Source organism: Atheta coriaria, unplaced genomic scaffold, assembly GCF_025399875.1.
Source record: "Atheta coriaria isolate IRGN ID8LTWV9N9 unplaced genomic scaffold, Caltech_Dcor_3.1 hic_scaffold_3_pilon, whole genome shotgun sequence".
NCBI lineage: Eukaryota > Metazoa > Arthropoda > Insecta > Coleoptera > Staphylinidae > Dalotia > Dalotia coriaria.
Genome location: NW_027045445.1, coordinates 2,304,347 through 2,326,398, shown reverse-complemented (window position 1 = coordinate 2,326,398; position 22,052 = coordinate 2,304,347). Strand labels below are relative to the sequence as shown.

The window sequence follows — 22,052 nt, the reverse complement described above, 5'->3', positions numbered from 1 at the left end:
GGGTCGAGCTTGATATGTATACATTTTTTGCGGTCGAAGAACAGGGTCGAACTTTTAATAAATTTTTTTCGATCGTAAAGAAGAGCTGAACTTTTTTTAATATTTATTTCGGTCGAAAAACAAAGTCGAACTTTTTTTAATTTTTTTTATTTTACCAATTTTTTAAAATTTTTTTTTATCAAACAGCAGAGTTGAACTTTTTTTGTTAAATTCTTTTCCGGTCGAAGAACGGTGTCAACTTTTTTGTTAAAATTTTTTTCGTTCGAAGAACGAATTTTTTTGCGATTATCTTAAGAACAAAAAAGGGTACGAAACAAAGTAGGTATTTCATATTCTTGATCCCTTAAGAAATCTCTTCAAGATGGTATATTTCTTGAAGAACGACAAAAATTTTACAAGAAGTTCAAGGAAAATGCAGGTTTCCCTAAAATTGTAAATAGGGTGTAAACGGTTAATGCTCGGTACACGAGTCACTTTTACCGACACCTTCGTAAAATAATTATAAAATTTCCAAAAATTCGGTATAGAACAGGATAATATTAAGTAGTATTTAATATATTAACTACCTACGTGAAGTAAAAGTTCAAAAATAGTCGCTAAAAGTGTCAAGAGGAGCGATTATCTCCGAAAATGTCTTTTCATATAGACTGCATGCAATTCTGGATTTTAGGAGAGATTAACTATAACTTGATTTATATATACATATATATATATTTTTTTTAATTTTTTTATTTTTATATTTTATATATATATATATATATATATATACCTATATACGGCATTTTGCACAGTACGAGGCTAGCGATAAAAGGGACTCGTGTTCAGGGCACCGTAGGGGTGACTCGTTATTAGAGTACCGTACCAAGGTAGCGGTAGAAGTAGCTCGATTCAGGGCACCGTATGAGGCTACCGGTAAAAGTGACTCGGATTTAGAGCACCGTAGGGAGTGACGGTAGAAGTGACTCGTGTTCAGGGCACCGTACCAAGGTAGCGGTAGAAGTGACTCGATTCAGGACACCGTATAAGGATTGCGGTAGAAGTGACTCGTATTCATAAAATATAATTGTTTTAGGACCGTTTGGCCTAGGAACTTTAATAATTTTATATTTTTACCTGATAGAGAATTCTACAAATTTTCATAATTGTCGAAAATAAATGATTAATAATGATTTTGCTTTAGCTGTCGTTTTTAGCATTTTCCATTTTGTACTTTGAATTTTCTTTCTGGAACACCCTGAATATTATTTTCCCTGACCGTCGAGTGAAAACAAACGGCGTTTGTAGTGTTGAGAGTTTTTTCTTTGCACTTTAAATTATCCTTTTGTGTCACCCTGTGTATTTATATCCATTTTGCATCATCTAGAAATTGGGCAATTGGCTAATTTCTTTACCCCGGTAGAACTGTAGGAAGTGATACTTGTTTATATGTGCGCAGCTAAGCAGGTCGCAAGTCCTGTTTCTATATGGCGACATGTATTTTGTTGACTTTTAAAATCTAAACTTGTATTGTATCAAATTGTATTTGTTAATAAAGAAATGTTAAGAAAGATTTTGATTTATGGTTTGTATGTACCTCTTTCTATCATTTCACGTACAGGTCTCGAAGAGAGTTCTTTCTCTCAGGGGATGATCCCCACTATAAAAATTGTTAAGGTATCCTGTGTGATTTGTGTGCTCCTTCTTTCATTTCAGCTACAGGTGAGAACTTGTAAGAATATTTTTAAGTGTCACCTCTCTTGAGGCGACTTAAAACTTAGAAATATTTTTACAAGACCTTATAAGGATTGTCCTTATAAGGAGTTCCCTCTCTCTGGGGGTGATCCCCCACCATAAAAATTGTTGATATGCCTGATAATTTCGGGGATGAAGCGCAGAGACATCGTAGCTGTAGGTTGGGCCGGGAGCAATGGACGCATCGAAGCAGTGGGCGATCGACCAGAGCGCCGTAGGCGCTCTGGGAGATCGACCGTAGACTGTCTTATAACGACACGTGGCCAAAAAATTTAAAAATCTGACCCACTCACTCCTGTTTTCTTTCTTCTATCTCCTCCTCTTCTCTACTCCGTGTTCTCTTCCTTCTGTCTTCTACTCTTCTTCTCTGCTATTCCTTCTTCTACTTCTGCCATTTCTCTGTTCTCCGTTTCTTCACTTACTTTCTTACTTCTCATATTGCCTTCACTTCTATTGCAAGTTCTCTTATGTTTCATTTGAGTTTACATATGCAACCCAAATTACACCTGTTATTCCTATATTTGAGAAAAACGCCTTCTATACCTGAGATTCGATCCGTGTCCACTAGCATGCTAGCAGGTGCACGTACCCACTCGACCACCGAGTGTTTTTATCATTAATATTTGATTCTTCTATTTATATTTTTACTTTCTTCCACTTTTTAAAAACAACAACACAACACAACTATGTTGCATTCGCTCCACGCGCATAAGATTTATATGCAATATGACTTAAGACGTAAATACTGAAAACGATAATGAGGATACCACAAAGAAATATGCATGAGATTATAATTTTACATTGTGTTTTATTGGCAACAACTACAATAGATACATTTTTTAAATAAAAAAAATATCGACAGCTAGTACATTCGAGAGTAGTAAAAACTTGCCTTAAATACACACATCTCCAACACTTCAGCTATATATATATATACTCCATTCGTGCACTCACAAACTTTTTGTCTGAGCATCAAAGTTGTCCATTTGCAGGAATTAATTATAAATCCATGTTATTCTTATGTGCGAAATGGACACGCGCGCACAGGTGAATTAATCCACGATTGATAAACACAGCAATGTGCCATTAAACCGAATTAACCCGAAACTATTCCACCAAAAATAAATCAATTAATTGTACGCCACAATCATCTACTGGTAAATGTAATCGACGGCCAATCTATTGTAATGTCACAACCAAGTTAAATTATTGAGAAACGCAAAGTGTCGCTATAAAAATCGACGAACAAACAAAACACGTGCTCGCTGCACCACAGCGCTCGACCGACTAAACAAGGTAAACAATTGATAGCCGGCGCATCGAAGATGATAGAAGCGCCACTAAATTGAAGCAAATGAAAACATTTATCGTAACATTTATTTCAACTATGTAATTGAAACATTTCCGTAGCCATCTACAATACTTACCAAAATATGGTCTGTCGTGTAAAAGGTTCCTGAAAATAATTGAATAATACAAGAAACGCCAAAAAATTGAACAATGTCCATATTATATTTATCCCACATACACACGGCACGTTGTGAACCTTGTCTTATCATTGTAATAATATATGTACATTGTAGAACGTGTAGATATACATGAATACGGTCAGACTAACGCCAGACCCGGGGTAGCATAGGACGGCGCCGCTCGCATATTGGGTTTTCTCTTTGTTATTTATTTATTTCTTCTGTATTTCAATTCAACGTTTTGATCGGAAGCGCCGTCGTGCTAAACAACATAATTCTTGTTATTATGTTACAAACTCTATCTGTACAATCATCCTAAATGTTTTTTTGTTTGTATGTTTTGTTACTGTTTCAAACAGCTGCTTCTTCAGCTCATCAGCAATAATATACGTTTAATCGCTTTCAAATATTCATTCAAATATTATTACTTCGTATTACATCATCCTTCATCCTCCACCATCATCAAATATTTGTTTGTATTTATTTTCTTGTTTATTATCATTATATATCATATCATTATAGTGTAAAATCTTGATCATTAAAGTACGTACTTACAATAATTGTTTAATTAATTATAATGTAATCATATATAATATTATATATTCTTATAATGTAAAAGTCGAAAGCGTCCACAGAAGGAATATGGTTATTGCTCTTTTATTGCAAGAAGCCGTTTTCATTATTTTTGGCTGTAGTTTTATTTAAAATACAACGAATTAATTACGTAAACATCAAGCGGCGAACGCGAGCGGCGAGCGCGCGTTTCCCTAAGCCCCAGTCGAAATTAAGTGTGATGTTGGATCGCAATTTTATGCAACAAAAAAACCGGAGGCGGCAGGACTCAGCGGTGCGTGCGCGCTCGTCCTCGTGTACGCGCTGAAGTGGACCAGACAGGACAGGGCTGCAACACAGGGACAGGGCGGATGCCTTAATACACGGTGGCGGCTCCGGACCACTTGCTACCGCTTAAAGTAATAATATTTCATATATTATGTATATTATATATAGAGTATATATATTATATAATATATACAACTTGTATACACTCAATAACGTAATCCTAAAGTACGTATGAAAGTAACACAACAAAACGCGCGCGCGGCAGGCGCTTTAAGTATACAAAAAGATTTTTCTTCTTCATTATTTTATATCTCCATTGAATGTTTTGCATTGTATCATCCTCATAGATTCACTTTTGTTCAATTGTAATCCTCCTATTACAGTGGTTCATTTCAGTGTGACATTTAAACTAATTGATTAGTATTTTTTAGCTCTTTTGTGTACTTTATTGTTTGGTTTTTTTGGTTTCGATTGAACGTCATAAATGATTCGTATCTTCAAAGACCATACGCGCGACTCTAATAATTGCAAACTACAACACGCGGTCGTTTAAAATCGAATTTATTATCATTTTTCATTTGGTATTTTAGTGAATATCTTTGATCCGGTGTGTGTGTGTGTGTTTGAGAGTGTTTCGAAGTATCATCGAGATAACAAACAAAATTATACAAAAACAATGGATTTAGAAGAATAAAATCGATTACACAGTTAGTTAACAACTAAACGAACAAACTAGTCTTTCATCATCAAATTCTTCCACATTGTTATCTTTTTATCCGTTTTCAAGCTTTCATCAGCGATAATCATTAATTAATTTTGGACAGCACGTTTTAATTTTCAGTGTATAGTAAGGCCCACGATATACAGTTTGAATTATACAACTGAAAACTTTCACAGTGTGAATCAATATTGTCGAGATAATATATTTTTCATCAATTTTCTTTTTCAATTATCATTATCATATTTTTTTTTCAATTTTTTACCTATAAATTAGTATTCATTTATTTTATAAGTATTAGTAAGTTCTTTCTTTGTTTCATTTAAAACCGTTCCTTTCAGAGTGTTAGTAGATTAATTTTTGCCTTTGGAAATTCATTTAGTTGGTTAAACCGTCTCGTTTTGTAAACGACCATTATTAGAATAATAGATTTTTTGAATGAGTCGGTGACTAAAAAGTGGCGGTGACAAGACCCGCGAGCAGCCGCTGGTGATATGTCGATGGCGGGGTGTTAATAGAGTTTTGCCTGTAGAATTTCCTTCGGAAAGAGTGTATGATTATGTAAACTTTTCCTACCAGATCGGCTCGAATAAAGCATTCCGCGTAAACTTGCATTTTACGTTGGCCACGCGCTGGGTAGCCACAAAATTTCGAAATTTGAATTGAAAATTTCATATTCAAATCCTCGCCTTCGCGTGTGTCTTACTGTTTTATTTTCGTTGAGTGTGTGTGTGAGATGTTGAAAGATAAAATTTCCTAAACGGGGATCGCACATCTTACATCGCTATAAAGTATATCATAAATACCAATATTATCCTTACGCAATATAGTATTAATATTATATTCTTGCTTTTTTTAATTTATTCCATATTTTCGTTAACCGTTAATTATTACTTTTGTGTATGCAATGTAATGTTAGTTAATTTTTTACGTGTAGGTAATATTTTGTTTAAATATAGGTAAATGAATTTATTTTTTTTTGCAAAATCGTTTAACGTTAAACTGTAGTTTACAAGAACGACACGTCGATAAAACGCTCGGCGGCTTAATGTACATATTTTTTGTGAATTTTTAATTGGGATTATTCAATTATTTTTGGTGTAATTTGCAATCTGGCTCATCATCGTATTATCATAGATTCGTTTGTATTGTATTCTGCGAATGTAATGCATCGTCCCAGTCGTGACTGCAGACTCGCGTTATTTGTTAGATTAGATTCTCTTTAGTTAGTTAACTACCAATTCTTATTTTTCATCATTTAACTATACCACTTATAATGCAATATAACACAGTATCAGATATCAAAATATAAATATATTAATTGAACCAAGAGTCATCGTTTAATAATAATTATTTAAAAAAATTGGATTTTCCTCCTAATGTTTTTTTTAACTACCTACAATTACCGTATTGCTCTGGATTGACATTAAAATACTTCATTATTTGTGTTTTCAGCACGTCTTACTTTTGTGATCCAAAATGAAAACGCAGTCACTGTATTGACATTAGTATTGACATATTTTTTTAAAAATTATTCATTAGGTTTACCTTTGGTCAGTTCTCACTAAGCACAAGCGGACAGAGTACGACGACACGACGACAAGCGACGAGGTACGATACGTATCCAAAGGAGGTTTCGCGACATTCCCGATCTGAACGATTCCGGTGCAACGGACCCGACGACGATAAGCTGAACACGTCTGCCTATCTACTACTTCCTTGAAAGTCACGCCGCGGTGTCTATTCCCGATCGTCATCGTCGAGCAAAAAGAAAAACCGTATCCTCGTCCGACGTATGATTATCTATCCCCCATCCAATCTGCCTTTTTAAAATTCTTGCAATCGCAGGCAATCGACGCGACGCGATAATAAATTAATCAGAACGGCAATGCTTTCTATTTAAAATAATTCATTTATTTTCGCAATTACCGTCAACCGTGCAGATCGCTTAGAATGGTGCTCCTAATCTCAACATTTTCTTGCTTATCATAGTCGTGCGCGGCTCGCTCAAATTCGAAAAGTCCAGGCGATATACAGTATCTCTTCTCGGTCGCGCTTTGAAATGTAATTTGTACTGAGGAGACAAGCAGTTAGTTCATTGATGCCCGAGCATCTCTGCATTTCCCGTCCATTATTATTTTAGCAATCAGTCAGACAACAATCATAATTTATTTAACAAGCCGAATCGGCGAAATATTTAACATAAAAACAATAAAAACCATAACACACCTTGTAACTCGCACGGAGAAATTGTGTCGGGTTGAAGGGACGAACCGGGGGATCACATCTTAAAATTGTATTTAGCGAATGGTTCGATTGCGGTCGTCACGCCTAAATCGTCGGGCCGTCGGGATTCGCTAACCGTTTAATTTTAGAAAAATTCTTTAAATTACAAATAGGCTAAACATCCAACTAAATCCTAAACGAATCTCGAATCACATCGATTCCCATTTGTTTTGTATACGCTTCGTAATCGTTTATAATAGTAATGAAATGCATCTTATAGATAAGTATAAATATGATAAAATTAATAATAGAATTAATAGTAGTAATACGATATATTTTAATGGTTTTGTTTTAATAATAAAAAAATTCGTTCGTTTTTCAAATGTGTTTGAAAACATCGCGCCTACTACTTCTTCTACCTGTCAACTGACTCGCTGGTTCTCTACGACAGTCTTCACCAAATATTATTTGTTTTTTTTTGCTTTGTTTTACGTTTTAAATATTACCTGCCCGCCCCTCGAACCCGAGCATATAGAATTATCTTCACTTAATAACAGGAAACATTTATATAATATATACTTTTAATAGATCTGTTCCTAGCTAAGCTAAACAATCATCAGACAGATCTAAAAGGATTACGAGGAATATACGTCGAGGACACTACAAGCTACACAGACGTCCGGCGCACAAGTCTCGGCCCAAAACCAAAAAAAAATCAACACCGCTGACGCGTTGCAAACGTCACATTCATCATTGCCTCGAGTTCCGCGTTAAATATCGCGACCAAAATACAATTCGGAACATCTCATACCGTGTCCTCTCTCAAATGTCAAATGTTTTTGTTCATACATTCATTTTGTGAATCGTCCGTACGTACTCATCGTTAATCATCCGAATTTGTTCGTTTCGAATCCTGTTGATTTCATCAAACACCAATCATGTTGGTGTATTCGATTGTAAGTCAAAGATCAATTGTTAAATTTAGTTTAGGGACACACGCATACAATAATTATTAATTAGTAATTTTGTTTTGAAAAACACTTACTTAGTACCTAATATAGTAATTTTGTTTGTAAAATTTAGCAAGAGCTGCGCGTCGTCTTGCGCACAGGGATTTTCTTTGTTACCGAATTCGTCAAGCACGCGCCCAAGTCTTGTGCACCATCATCACGAACAACAATTATTTACACATATTTTTTGTATTTTTTTTTGTTTGTTAATTGTTTTAAATGTAATTTGCAAACCGTTCAGCTACATTTTGAAACTGCATCAACGTTTATTTTTGTTGTAGATTTTTTTTCATCATTAGTTCGTCCATTCAAATTGTACTTAAAGTTAAAATTATATTATATTATATCCAATTGATTAATGCTTCTTGTATACATTAATTATCGCGTAAACATTGTGTACTGTACTTTTTCATTACCTTTACTTGGTAATTACGTAATGTAACATGTGTGGTGTTTGTGTGAGTGTTTCTCGTATGTGTATGTTTTATTTTTTTAGTTTAAGTATAATTAATAGATAGGGGCGAAACGAATAATTAACAATTAATTTACGAGTAATTATTATTTGCGTTGACGAATGTGTGTTTTGTATTGTTTATTAATTATAGGTATGATTTAAGTGTTTATGTCGAAATCATTTATTCGATGCATTAATTAATTAACGATAAATAATTTACGAATCGAATTATATTGATCATAATAAAGAACATTTGATTTAACTAGATTATATGTAATAAACGTACTTTGTAAAGGTGTCAGTAATTCGCAAAGCGAACGAATAATAAAGTTAATAAATCGAATGCAAAAACGAAATAAAAACGATTTGATAATAGATAAAAACAAAACGATCGTATATAGCGGCCAATTAATCTTGTCGCATTTGATAATTGTTAATTTAATTCAAGAGTTAAATTAATTTACCATGGCAATGCACCAAATTTAGAGAATTTTCGCCATTGCCTCGTTGGTCCTTATAATAATAATATGTGAGGATAATGTATCCCATAAAGATACCCTGTAATATATCATATGAAATAAACGCAAGACGTAACCGATGAGTGCCTGTGTTTGGTGGGTTTAAGCCGCGATTTCGGAGGCCGCCGAGGGCGATTTGTTGAGTATGTGAGTCTGCGTTTGAGTTAGTGTTGTTGGGTGGGTGTGATGGGCGTCTGAGCCCCGGTATGTGTGTAATTCGTACGCATTAAGAAACATTCTGGGGTTAATATTAGAGTAACCTAGCGCTTGACTGAGTGCTGTAATACGCACGTCAAACAAGACCTTAAAATACGTATTGGAGCGCATTCGCGAGTATCCCTCGGCTGTGCGATGTTGAATGCTGCCGCTGCTCTTTGATCGATATTCGCAAATTCGAGTGACGATCGAGATTAACATCAGGGTGCAACGTTTCCGTGCTCTCGTCGCGTGGTTTGCTCGTGTGATTTTTCCTTCAGTTTACATTCTGGTTGATTGTACGCAGACCACGCGACTGGCGAGCTTGCACACAACTGTCGCGTGTTCATTTAGCGCATAACATATACCTTAGTTATCGAATGAGATTGTGTTGGATTTGAAACCTTTCACTTTTTTTGGTTGCGGGCCTCTGGGCGAACTCCGGGGGCGGCGAAGCGGCACGTTGACACCAAACATTACAACAACAAGTGGGCCGCGCCTGGCGGAGAAGAGGGGGTGCTACATTATTATATTATACACATAGAGTGAATGTACAAGTGCAGGTGTGATGACATCACAGTGGCTGCCGAGTCGTCTCACGCAACACCGGAACGTCCGAGAGGAGCTCAGTGATAGCCGTTGGTGAATGCAGCAGGAATTAGTGGACCCTGCAAATAAAGAGCACAATAGTTGTACCAACAACACATTATCGTAATCATTTAAGCGACTTACCGGACTGTAGTTGAGAGGAGCCCGACTGACGGCGATGGCGGGAAATGACGACGGCTGGGGGCTGGCGGCCTGCACATAGCCGACACTGTCGCCAGCGCTGCTGTTGTACATGTCGATGGTAGGACCGGGTGAGTTCGCCGCCGGGAAGCCGCCACGCGTGTTAGCCGTGTGGGGCGACGCTGGCGGGCCGAAGCCCTGTGCCGCTGCAGCCGCCGCTTGATAGTTGTTCATCACTGCAAATGAAACGTACAACTGTTGTTGGGCGATCGCTCGGTCGGTGCCGGTCGGCGACGGTTGGCTCCAATTTGTTGCGGGCGACCCTGCTGGAAGACAACAACAAACTGGAGCCGACCGTGGCCGCTTTGAATAGTTCTTATTTGCTTCAATTCCGCGGAATAATTTGCTACTTGGTCTATTTTCGACTAGACTAAATTACGAATGCGTCGCGATACAATACAAAAGCACCATTCAAAGTGGCTCGCGGTTAAACAGACCCTAAATTTACTAAATTGAAGAGGAGAGAGAAGATTGAAGAGTAAGTAAGAAGAACGAAGAATGATGCTGGAAACAAACCGCGATGGAAGAAAATCGCAGTAGTTTCGCGCAACTCGATTAAATTATGAAAGTAGCGCGTTGAAGGGATTGTTTTGCTTCTTAATCGACTTCTTTATCATGGGCGCCATTGCGCAAAGTTCGCAACGGCGTGAGACTAGATAAAATTTATGCAGTTCGTGAAAACAATGAGCGCGCAGGAAGGAGACGAGCACACAGAGATGGCATGCCAGACTGCCGAGGAAAGATATGCATGCAGAAATAATTAATGTAATTACCTGACAATGCTTGAGTCAACAGTGGAGTGTTATTGTTAGGTGTGAGCTGCCCATTGGTTAAATCCACTGGAAAACACATAGAACACAGCAGATTAATTTGGGGTTGATAAACGTGACAGATATATTATTCTACATGCTACGGATATGTAATATTCAGTGTGGAGTAGATGTGAGTGGGGGTGTGTATGTGGTGTGTCTGCGAATGGGTGCATTATCGCGTTGTCGTATCGTCGTGGCGTCGTATCACGGTTTCGAGTAGTCGGTCGTTATCGTGGTGGGAATATTAGTGGCAGTTATGCGGCGTGTAAATACGAAAGTATTTAGTGACAATGAAATGCCGTCGCTGGCCGCAACGTCGAGGGAGCAACGAATAAAATACGACTGCACACATACAAACAACATGCGGGGAAGCGAAATGTCGCACTTTAATATTAAGCAGCGCGCTGTGCACGTGCAAGCAAGGTGTACGCGTACAATTTTTCCGAGCGAAGGGACGAAATTAAAATTTCCTAATAAAAATGCACGACGCGCGCATAAACCAGCATAGCGCTCGAGCATTTTTATACACAACACACATTTCGGACTGGCTGGTTTGGCTCGACATTAAAAACACGAACAACGCGACGATGTATGTTTGCTGTGTTGTAAAACCGCCGCCGCTCATGCACACCCACACACACACACACATGATGCATGTGTGCTCCAACGAGCCGAATGATGTTGGATGTGCGCACACGTACAGCGATGCCGTTACGCCGTCGCCGTTTGATGGATGAACATCGGAATGGAAAAACGTCCTGTCCTATCGACAGAAAACGTTCTTCGGCGGTCGGCACGGTCTCGCATTCATCTATCATGCGACCAGACAGCTTTTAATATACACGCGAAAAAGAAAATCATCGAAGGAATGATGAAATATATAAAATTAGTCGAACGCGCTTCGGTTTTGCTTTTTGCAACGCATTGCACGTCCCCCAGTGTCTGAAATATGAAAGTGCAAAGCAGCCCCCGGACCCGTCCGTGCGTACATTCGCATTATATTCGTTGCCGCCGATGTTGTGAGACGTGTGATGATGGGCGTGCGTAAATGTGTGTGTTAGTGTGTTATATGATGATGTGTGATGCTAGAATGACTTTTAACTTATTACAATAATATACGTTCACACAAGATTAATAATACTCTGCTCTAGGCAAATATCTATATCAATGATTATCGTAAATTAAGGCGTTACTAATATCGCTCATCGCCCGACTATCGATGGTAATGAGCTTAGATCGCGCCGCAATGGACGCGACTCGGGTACACTAATTGCAACTACACAAATGTTTATACTAGCTACTAGTCAGTATGACAACGTTGTCAACGTTATCAATTAATAAACCACTCGCACACGCTGCGCGCCGGGCACGCAATCTACTCTTACACACAACATAACTAAAACTATTTCACTAAATACTAATAATAATAATAATATTTAAAGATGTGTAAAAACAACAACATTGTAAATACACTTAAGTAATACTCGTCAGCTAGTTTTGTACCTATACTATTACACTTTTTGGTGATACAAGAGTAATCTCTTTATTTAAAAGCGCTACAACAATATTCGCTTTATTTCTTTCTGCGTCTATTCTAACGAAGACTGTACTTGTACTAATTGTACTATGTACTATTATTCTAGATATGTAATAATAAAACACATTGATTTAGATCTGATCACATGACTGCTAAACTCTTTTGCTATGACTGCAATGTTAATAAAAAGATATCAAACATTATACAACTCGTTCTAGTTGAGAAAATGATTACTCGCCCCTCTGGTAAATCATCGCAATCATGTTCCAGTCGGCTTCGGGAACTTCAGTACACCTATGTTCTCTTTCTCAAAGAATAGAATAAAATTTGATCTTTAGATCATCTTTATAATTCGCTCTTCATCAAAATTTTCATCTGAATCATTCTAATTTCATATAAAATCATGTCAGCAAAATTTAATGCAAAAGCTCTCGCATTAGATTATTCAGTGAAAGGGTTGCGCCACAGTAGTGACAATTAACGAGCCAATTAATATTTCTGGATTCGCGAACGCCGCACGCATTACTCAGCGCCTGCACGCCGCCAACTACTTAATTGCGGCAATCAATTCGCGTCTTTTGTATCTCACGCGGCTGTCGTGTCGGATTTTAAATAAGTTATTTCTACGCGTTTGGGGAAAAATCATGTGCCGATGTTGATAACAATCGAACGCGTTTAGCCGGCGTTCTGATCTACATAAAATGCAAATCTTAAGGTGTGGGCAATCAATAATCTGAACGTGCGGCTTCCATCCAAACACACCACCAAGGGATGTGTGCGTCAAACTCGGGCCAACTGTATAAAGTAGGTGAGCGCGTTCTTGTGAAATATGTATAACGCGTAACCGGTCTATCCCGCCGAGACTGAAACTACCGTCGCGCAGATAGAATGTTACGTACTTAGGTCGGGATGGATGCAGCGATAATCTCGGCCGCCCCCCGGACTCGGAATGACTGTTGCTAGCAACACTACAGCTTCCGCCAGGCCTGTACTGCTAAATCACTATAGCTGCGCACATTCGGAATTACGAAATTACAGAAACGCCCGAGAGGAAGGTGAAACATCTGCCTCAGTTCTTTAAAGTGGCGAACAACAACAGCTGTCGTTCTGTCGTGCGGATTTGACTGAAGATGGCTTCCCTTTCACTAACTCAATGGCCCGCTCGACGCCATGGCACCATAGACTAAATAGCTATGATTCAGATGTAAATTTTCAAGAGGCTGCGCTAATTAGACCTCGGCGCGCACATTTTCTTTTATTCCCTCTATCCTTTCGTCTGCTACTCCATGCTTTGCTTCAATCCTTCAAGAATATAAAAAGAAATACAGGAGCGTACTAACGCGGCCCTCACACGTCTACATCTTGAAACACGTCGATGGCTTTCATAATACATCTGTTTATTATCTTACATATCATTATTTAATTGCCTTAAAACGTAATAATTTTAATTATATTAATATGATATTTATATATTGTTGTATAGGTACGCTGACTTGCAACAAGCAACAGTCTTATAGTTAAAAATAACATCGAATTAATATTTAACACAGTTTGCCTTATACACACATACAACAACCTTACATACATACGTACAGGATTTTTTTGTGATTTTTCGTTTGTTTTTATGCTTTGCTCGTAATTTATGCTTGCCCTGGTTGATGGCTCATTACACAATATACACATTGATTAATGCTGTGGCCGCTTGCTTATGTGTAAGCCGCAATCGAAATGGATTCCATTAAGCAGATTGAAAGTATGTATGACTTACGTCGATTTGCTTTTGTTTTGCTAATACGATAGCAGCGTAACAGTAACACGTATGCTTTGGCAACAAGTACATACATTCGTTACGTGCGCGCTCGCACACACACGGAGAGAAAAATGACGGCGCACAGTTGGTACGGCAATGGCAAGGTAAAAATTTTGTGTCGGTGGTTTACATTAACATAAACGTGAAGTTTTCAGCGGAGGCGTCGGGCAAATCAATCACGATTTTATCGCGCGTCGATATCGACCTCGAGTCGTTATAACATTTACGTCACACGATCGCCGGTGGAACAATGATTGAGTTGCGCGACCCGCCGAGAAAACACACACAATCGAATGCTTGCAGGTGCGTTTTCAAAGATTGAGACCTTCGGTTTGTCTTAAGACTATAACCGTAGGGTGGGGTGGTTTGCATGCGGCAAATAATCAGGGTCAATAGAAAACAGAGTGTTTTTTTTAAGCGCGCCGCGGATGGGGTTATCCCAAGTTCGGACGAGTTTGCTTAATAATTTCTCATCTCTAACACGCACAAATACCATGCTCCTGTGAACGGTGCCATTTTTCTGATTTTTCTATGCTTGAAATCTGCACTTGAATTATTCGCATCCCAGGTGCCGAAAACTCATCAACCCAAACCGCGCCGGCACACACATCGAACACGCTTGTCAGCGCTGTTGACGTTCGTGTCTTTCTGCATTTTGGATGGAGGGTGGGACGGGGCCGCGGACATTGTCGTCATCGATTAGACGGCTGCTTGTTTTAGAGGCATCGAGGTGCTGACTTACGAAAATTTACAGAATTTGTAGCGCTTTGATGCGATTATCAAAAGAATGATTTTTGTTGAGAACAAGCGTATCGTACGATTAAATTTATCATTAATTTAAAGTGGTAACAAATCGTATAGAATTAGAATTCTTTTTCATTTTCATTTTGTTTTATCATTAGTTTACACCTTCACATCTGCATCACTGCATCATTTTGAAAGACAATAGAAAAATAACGAATCAACATTATGATATGATTAACAATCATTATTGGCGCGATCAAAAATATGTACTTCCGAATACGTCATTTGATTTTCTTTTTGCATTAAATTTAATTCATGCTTCATAGTAGGTATATATAATTTTATGAGCTGTTTCACATTTGTTTTAATTGATTCTTGATTCGTACTGCGTTACCACTGCGACCACCAAATAAACGACTCGAGCCCCAAAGTTGAAGAGATAACCTTGATAAGCTCGCTGGCCAGTGGCGAGAGTGGTTTATTCGGTGTGGCACAAGGTAACGCGTGGAAATTGATAAGGGCACGCAAATCCGTATCGAAGCTAACCTAATAAAAAAGAAACCGAAAGAAATTCAATTACGTTGAATTTTGCGTCGCTCCTGCGCCCGACTTCCGGAGGGGCGATGCTCTCTCCAACGTGCGTCAGTTGCGATCATCACACCCGATTACCTAACAGTTACCTACAGTTAGACCTATCCATCCGCTAGGCAAGCTACGATTAATGTTCCTATAGCAATATTTAAATGACCTACATTTACCTCTTAGCACTTAGCTTGCGTTCGAATACTCAAAGTTTAGATACCGCTACCCCTAATGCGTAAACCGCTAGCAACTAGCCAAAACTACCCTAACTATCTATTTTACCTATCAATCAAACGCTAGGAGAAAGATACTCGTTATCGAAAAAAGAACGCGCGTCGCGCCGTAATTCCAAGTAAAACGTCACGCCGCCCAGGCTATGATACGTTACAACAACTACGTTCACGATATATCATTATAATAGAATAACGTTTTTGGCTCGCATGGCGGCGGCGGCTGCGGCGGCTAGCGAAGAAGTTACAAACTGCATTTTGCTCTACGAGTACATGTAGACGGTAGTTAGCCGCATTGTGTATAAGATTTGTTACGACCGGTATTCATGAGCATCTGGATCACCGCATCCTCTCTCTCTGCACTCTCACTGCACGTGCTGCCAACTGCGCCGCCCCATGGGGTGGCGCTCTCTCGTTCTTTCTCATCGTGGGTCGTAAATTTAAATGGCGCGAGCGTTAAGGGCCGAAACACAAAACGCGGGTCGGCCGCGAGGAATACATCGTAACAGAAACGTAACAAAACGCAGCGGGGCAGATAGAAGCGAGGACGTCGGCAGTGGCGGCAGCGGCGGCGGGGCGAATTATGTGTTTCAACTGGTGTTCGCGCAGCGTAGGTGTCGCTCGCGTTACGCCATTATCTCATCTAAACTCCCGAGTTAATGCGGACATTATTTATGCATAAAGGGCAAATTGCATTGTCAAATTTTCAACTAGCCATGAATTCTAAAATGATTTCGTGGTGCTCGCCGCCCCCACCACTCGAGCGCGCCTCGCCGCACATTTGCTGGTCTTGCGGCCATATTTTTCGCACGCCGCCTGCGTGTGTCATTTGTCACCGAGCGCACGCACTGCATGCGAAATGTTACAACATAAATCTGGTTATTTGTTGGAACATATTAAAAATGCCGACAATGCCGACCCATGTTGGCGATTCAAAACACAAATGGAACAAAAATCAAAACGAAATCATCAATTTACCACTACAATATCTCTGATATGGTATAGTTATCATTTAAATAGAGGGTAAACTTCAACGTATCAAAACTAATATATGTTTAGTTCCTAGGTAAAGTCCACTAAAAAGAACTCCTAATAAGTAAGTACTGCCCTACTTACTGGATGATAATTTACAAATCGATCGTTACTTGTGAGTAGAGAATATATATTTATACAAGTCGTAAACACAGTATACTTGTGATTGTTTTGTCGTTAGTACGAGTTTGTCAATACGTAAAATACAGAGAGAAACGGATGCGTAATTAGTGGCGGAACGGAACAACAAACAATGGCGGATCACAAGAACAAAAGGTTGGTTTGTTGGTTGGTTGGTGCCTACTCGCGTATATGTCGAATGCATATTATGCACACATCGGACATTATGCGGTTCTGTCATTATTAGTATCAATCGAGATTCGAGTACGGAAGCTCGTGTGACAACAGAGATACAGAGAGATGTTTTGATAGAGAGAGTAATGAGGGCAAGGCGCTCGTTCACAGGGGCATGGCATGCAGGCTGGCCGGCCCGCCGTACACCCCTAGATGTTCGAGAGGGTACGGGAGCAGCGGCAGTGGATGATGGTGATGTAAACTGGCCAAAGCATTACCTGTGGGATACGGTAGTCCGAAACTAGGATAGCCCGAATAACCTCGACCGGCGGCATAGGCTGCGTACGCGGCGGGAAAACCTGCAACAGGAAACACATTATATTAGCACACAGTGTCCACTTCAACACACCAACGTATAATATATTCCCAAGAAATTGTGATGACATTAGAAGATTACGAGTATAAGAGCGAGGATAAAGTTTGATAGAGGATTCAAGCATGTTTTAATGCGTAAGCGTTCGCATATGTCCTGGTTTTGTTGTTGTTTTGGTGAATATTGACGATTTTGCAATACTTGAGTCTAATTATTTCTCTCTTTTCCTTGTTATCGTTACGTGTTCTACACTTGCCCGACTCGCCTGCATTTCAATACACACTACGTTTGATGACGATTGGTTTTGGATTCTTGCTTTCCTTCCGTGCCTTCCTCTCGCATGCAACTAGTAAATAATTTATCATACGCTGAAGCTAGCAAATGCAAACGCTACTCGTACAATATCAAATGCTCTAAGGAATGAAGCCCACGCCTGGCTGCAGAAAGCAATTATCGCTAATAAATAATTTCGAGTATCGAATGGCGCGGCGCCATGCGCTCCGCAGTTCGTTCGTGCAATTGCACATAATAATTCAATAATATTGTAATTGAAACGAACATCTGATATTGTACAATTCAGCTTATTGAATTCCTTCCGTCGTAACGCGCGCCCGGCTGGCTTGCAGTCCTCCTCTTTTTCGGGTGCGTCCTCGTGGCGTTCTCTCCTGGAAAGTTGGCACAGCACGCTCCCGACGCTTATTGCATACGGCATTCACATACATATATGTAGTAGAAGGTTGGTTGTTTTGTTGGGCATCATGCAACACAGATATGTAAAATATTAAAACTCACCGTCCGGTAGAGCTCCAAGTGACCACATAAAATCTATAAAGAGCAAAAAAAGTAAACGGTTAGTAACTTATTCATGGGCGGCCCCGCGCTTATCAAAAACAGAATCGAAAACGTTACGAAAAATATAATATGCAATCGTAGAGACCAACAAAATAGAAATAAAATGTTTGCTTCGAACGCAAGAAAACGAAAACGCAAATAAAACGGGGCGGATTCCAAAAATAACACGCCAAACTATTCTATTTCGCCACACGTCATCGAAAAAGCATCCATGACATTTTTGCCACACTACGTGTCCGACTAAACAAATATAATCTAGCACATTACCGAAATTATCACCGGCGCGACCGGCACTCACGATCTCACGAATAATGAATAATGTTTCGATACAAAATACATCTGCAAATTCGCATTCGATCATTCACACGCACACATACTGTTCTAATTCGTTATAATTATGTTAAGCCTAATTATTATTGCTAGTTGGACTAAAATGTTAAATGTGATTATATATGGTTCATAAAATATGTGAAACAACAAACGCTACTACTCGCTAGAACAACAGTTAGATAATTGATCAACCCGAGCACTCTAGCAGTGGGCGGGCCGTCAAGTGTACATCAATTAAACGTTATAAATACGTAATTAACTTGAATAAATACATACACACAGAGATTTTAGTGAAATACCTATTTCGTCAACCTTTTAACGTTAAGGGCGTTACGGCCGCGTCTTTCATAAGCTTGCTCTCATAATGAAATATTTCAAATTCCGCTTCCATCGCACGTCCCAAGCGAAAGTATCGGACTTTTCGGCTGGCAAATGTAATATTAATCGCACGATGGCGGTCGAGGAGATCGTTCTACTTCGCACACCAGCGAGGACCTCCTCGAGCCCGCCGATCGCGCGCACAACTTACGAAAGAGCAGGAAGCATACAAGTTTTGAGTGTGGGTGTTGGTAGAGCTCGACTAAGATTCAGCTAACAGACGCTAATACTCGCTTTATAAACACTGTTTACCCTCTCTCTTTACCTATAAAATATCGCACAAAAATCGTATAATATATAACAAGTAGTTATAAAAATGAGTTGGAAATGTATAATCATTAATTACGCAATTAATTACGCAGGCAGAGGACTCTCGTTATGGATTCTATGGATGTAAATTTACTGCTAAACAATTTAAGTACCTATTGCGTAACGTTGTTGATTTTAAGTACAAGGAGTCGTTATTGTTTAATAAAACTATGTAAAAATAAAATTACAAAGTCGTCGGCAGATTGATGGTCAATTTCTTTCCACTCAGCCCCGCTGTTTGTTTGGTGATTTTTTCGTGTTGTCAATTTTGTCGACGGCGTGCGTGCAACGAAAACCGACCGCAGCCATCTTTTGCTGACGTTGCGCACACGATCGAATTACATAAATCACTATCGACTATGATTACTTATGAAATAACCAAATGCGCCGCTATGCAAGTCGCAGCGCGAGGCCTAATACAAAATCGTTACGAATCGACGCAAATAATGCAGCAAATTACAAAGGAGTTCGTATATCTATGTATCTCGAAGCAATAATACTCCATTAACTGCGCTATTAACTATCACAAATGTCCTTCGTACGGAAAAAAATCATATAACGAAAACTACAAAACGTTGCATTGTTCATTAATCGCGGCCGGCCTCGAAGAAAAAGTTTAAGACACGTTTTTTGGGAGACTTTCACGATGATCACTTTTTTCAGCAAACGCCGACGTGACGGGATCTAAACAGCTAAATTCTACTTACTCAATAGCAGTGTATCATTTCTGGCTTTGCATCAATTTTGTTACTATAGAAATACCTACTTTGAAATGTCCTCAGGCCTCGATTTTCGATATGTTAAATCAGCACGACGTTAGTGATAGTTATGTAAGCATCTGATCAACGCTAAATAAAACCACTCGCAAACATCACTTGGGAAATCAGCATGTTAAATACTGATTTTCCAAGATGGACTGAGATTAATAAGTAAATCAAATCGTTTTAGTTGGTTGTGTGAGACTAAACGTAGAAAAATACATATTCTAATCTTTTTTGGCGCTTCGTATTCGTAAATATTCATTATAAATAGATTTTTAAATGGACGAAAGTGTTTGATTTTCATAAATGGATCAAGTTCGATATAGTTATAGCGTTAGCATAGCAAATTTCGAAAAACTGCGATTTGTATACGCGTAAAACTGGCGTGGTGCAACATTCAAATATTATAGCTTCGGGATATACGTAAATGGTGGCTTAGTGAGACAGGGAGAGTATCTAAAGGCCAAAGCCGGCGGCCGACAGAGTGTTGGCGTAGATCGCCGACAGGTCGAGGCCCTGCACGCCGAGCAGGTCGCTCATGCTGTAGGTGAGCGCGGGAGGAGGACGCGCGGCGGCGGCCGCGATGGGGCGCAACCCCGCCGGCGTGGCGAACACTCGTTTACATCCCGTCACATCGTACAAGGCGGAAGCATAATGCAGGGGCGCCGGGGCCACGGCGATGTGCGCCATCGGCAGGCCGCCGGGCCCGGCCGTGGCCACCGGCATGCTAGCGCTCGCGGTGGGTATGGGATAGGGGGCGTAGCGCAGCGCACTGCTGGCGGCGGCGGCAGCACTCGCCACCGGGCCGGCGTTCATCAAGAGCAACTCACCGTATGCGCCGCGGCCGGCCGCTCGGGTCTTCGCCAAGTTGGCCGGAAGCATCACCTCCTTGGGCTGCGCCTTCTTGCACTCCACCTGAAAACAGACACACACCAATGTACGCATTAATTAATGATCATAATCCACTGTGCGCGTGCAAAGTTAATTACGAGGACCACGGAAAATGTGATGGAAAATGCCGATTCGTGAAGGGTTCGCAAGGCGCTCAAAGTAAATTAATAGATTCTTATGTGTAGCTTCATTAATCATAAATAAGCTGTTGTATACGCGCGCGTCGAGTCTCGTTTATATTGTATAAATTCCATCACATCGGCAGCGGCGTCGTCGTCGTCGTCGTCGTTCAACCGGGTCGCGTCGAGCAGACAACTTGGAAACTAATTAAGTCGAGTTTTATTATCAGCGCATGCAGCTGGCAAGCGCCGGCAGATTTCTAAAGACTTTAGATCGCGACGCGAGTCACTATTTTAACTTGGTAATCTCTCCTTCCGACTGCGTCGTCGAATTAAACAGTGTTTAAATATCGTCGGGCAAAAAGATTACCCAGTTTCCCATTGTGTCCTCCAGAAACGATACCTTCTAATGCGCTCGAATGAGTTCGAATATTCCAATCGTAACCGTTCTCAAAATGTGCTCCATGAAACGACAAGTGCAAAACGTTATCAAAAAACTTTTATACGCGTCGCGCACTGAACGGCATTTTACGCAGTAGATTTATGAAGCGGGGAAAATAACGTATAAATTTATGTAGGGCGTATAATATTTTATAGTAAATCAGTTTGAAAGAAAGGAGAGGACTTCGGAAAGCTGGTGCTGCACGTGAAATACGTGCGTGCGTACGGCGGGCGGGCGGCGGGTGAGAGTTTGAGTCGGGCTGACAGCGGCGGGGCACAAGAAGGAATCGCCGTTGTCGAAAATCGAGCCCGGAGGATGTGCCCGAAGAGTATCGAAAGGTTCCTGGCTCTCTACCTCCGTTCGCGCGGTACGTGCATGCATGCAACCTATCCCAGTGGGCGAGTGGGTGGGTGCAGAAGCAAGCGACCGGGGCGAGAAGAAGGGAAAAGGGTAGTGGTAAAGTTCAAGAGTTCCTCCGTAATTGGAAGCGGTACCCTGCAAATCACTCTTGATTGTAAGACATGCCATTGGCCGCGGAAACAGACTGGAAGATATATGGCGGGCTTCGCTATAAAGCTCCGGCTTGTAAAGTTTAGGAGTGCTTTG

The 22,052-nt window shown here is 40.0% G+C and overlaps 1 protein-coding gene across 10 annotated transcripts in view; it reads right to left on the bottom strand.

Moving 5' to 3' along the window:
* Positions 1-3,224: 3,224 nt before the first annotated feature.
* The window catches only part of Rbp6 (RNA-binding protein 6), a 196,340-nt gene continuing 177,512 nt past the window's right edge, over positions 3,225-22,052 (bottom strand). For 5 of the 10 annotated variants that reach the window (XM_065299876.1, XM_065299878.1, XM_065299881.1 and 2 more), the window contains 6 exons: positions 20,825-20,909; positions 18,157-18,189; positions 17,270-17,350; positions 10,724-10,789; positions 9,894-10,216; positions 3,225-9,829 (listed from right to left, as the gene is read on the bottom strand). In XM_065299876.1, the coding sequence (XP_065155948.1) occupies positions 9,788-9,829; positions 9,894-10,216; positions 10,724-10,789; positions 17,270-17,350; positions 18,157-18,189; positions 20,825-20,909 (630 nt within the window). In that variant the 3' untranslated portion in view covers positions 3,225-9,787. The remainder of the gene's footprint in view (positions 9,830-9,893; positions 10,217-10,723; positions 10,790-17,269; positions 17,351-18,156; positions 18,190-20,824; positions 20,910-22,052) is intronic. The other 5 variants (XM_065299879.1, XM_065299880.1, XM_065299877.1 and 2 more) reach the window with 4 other exon arrangements.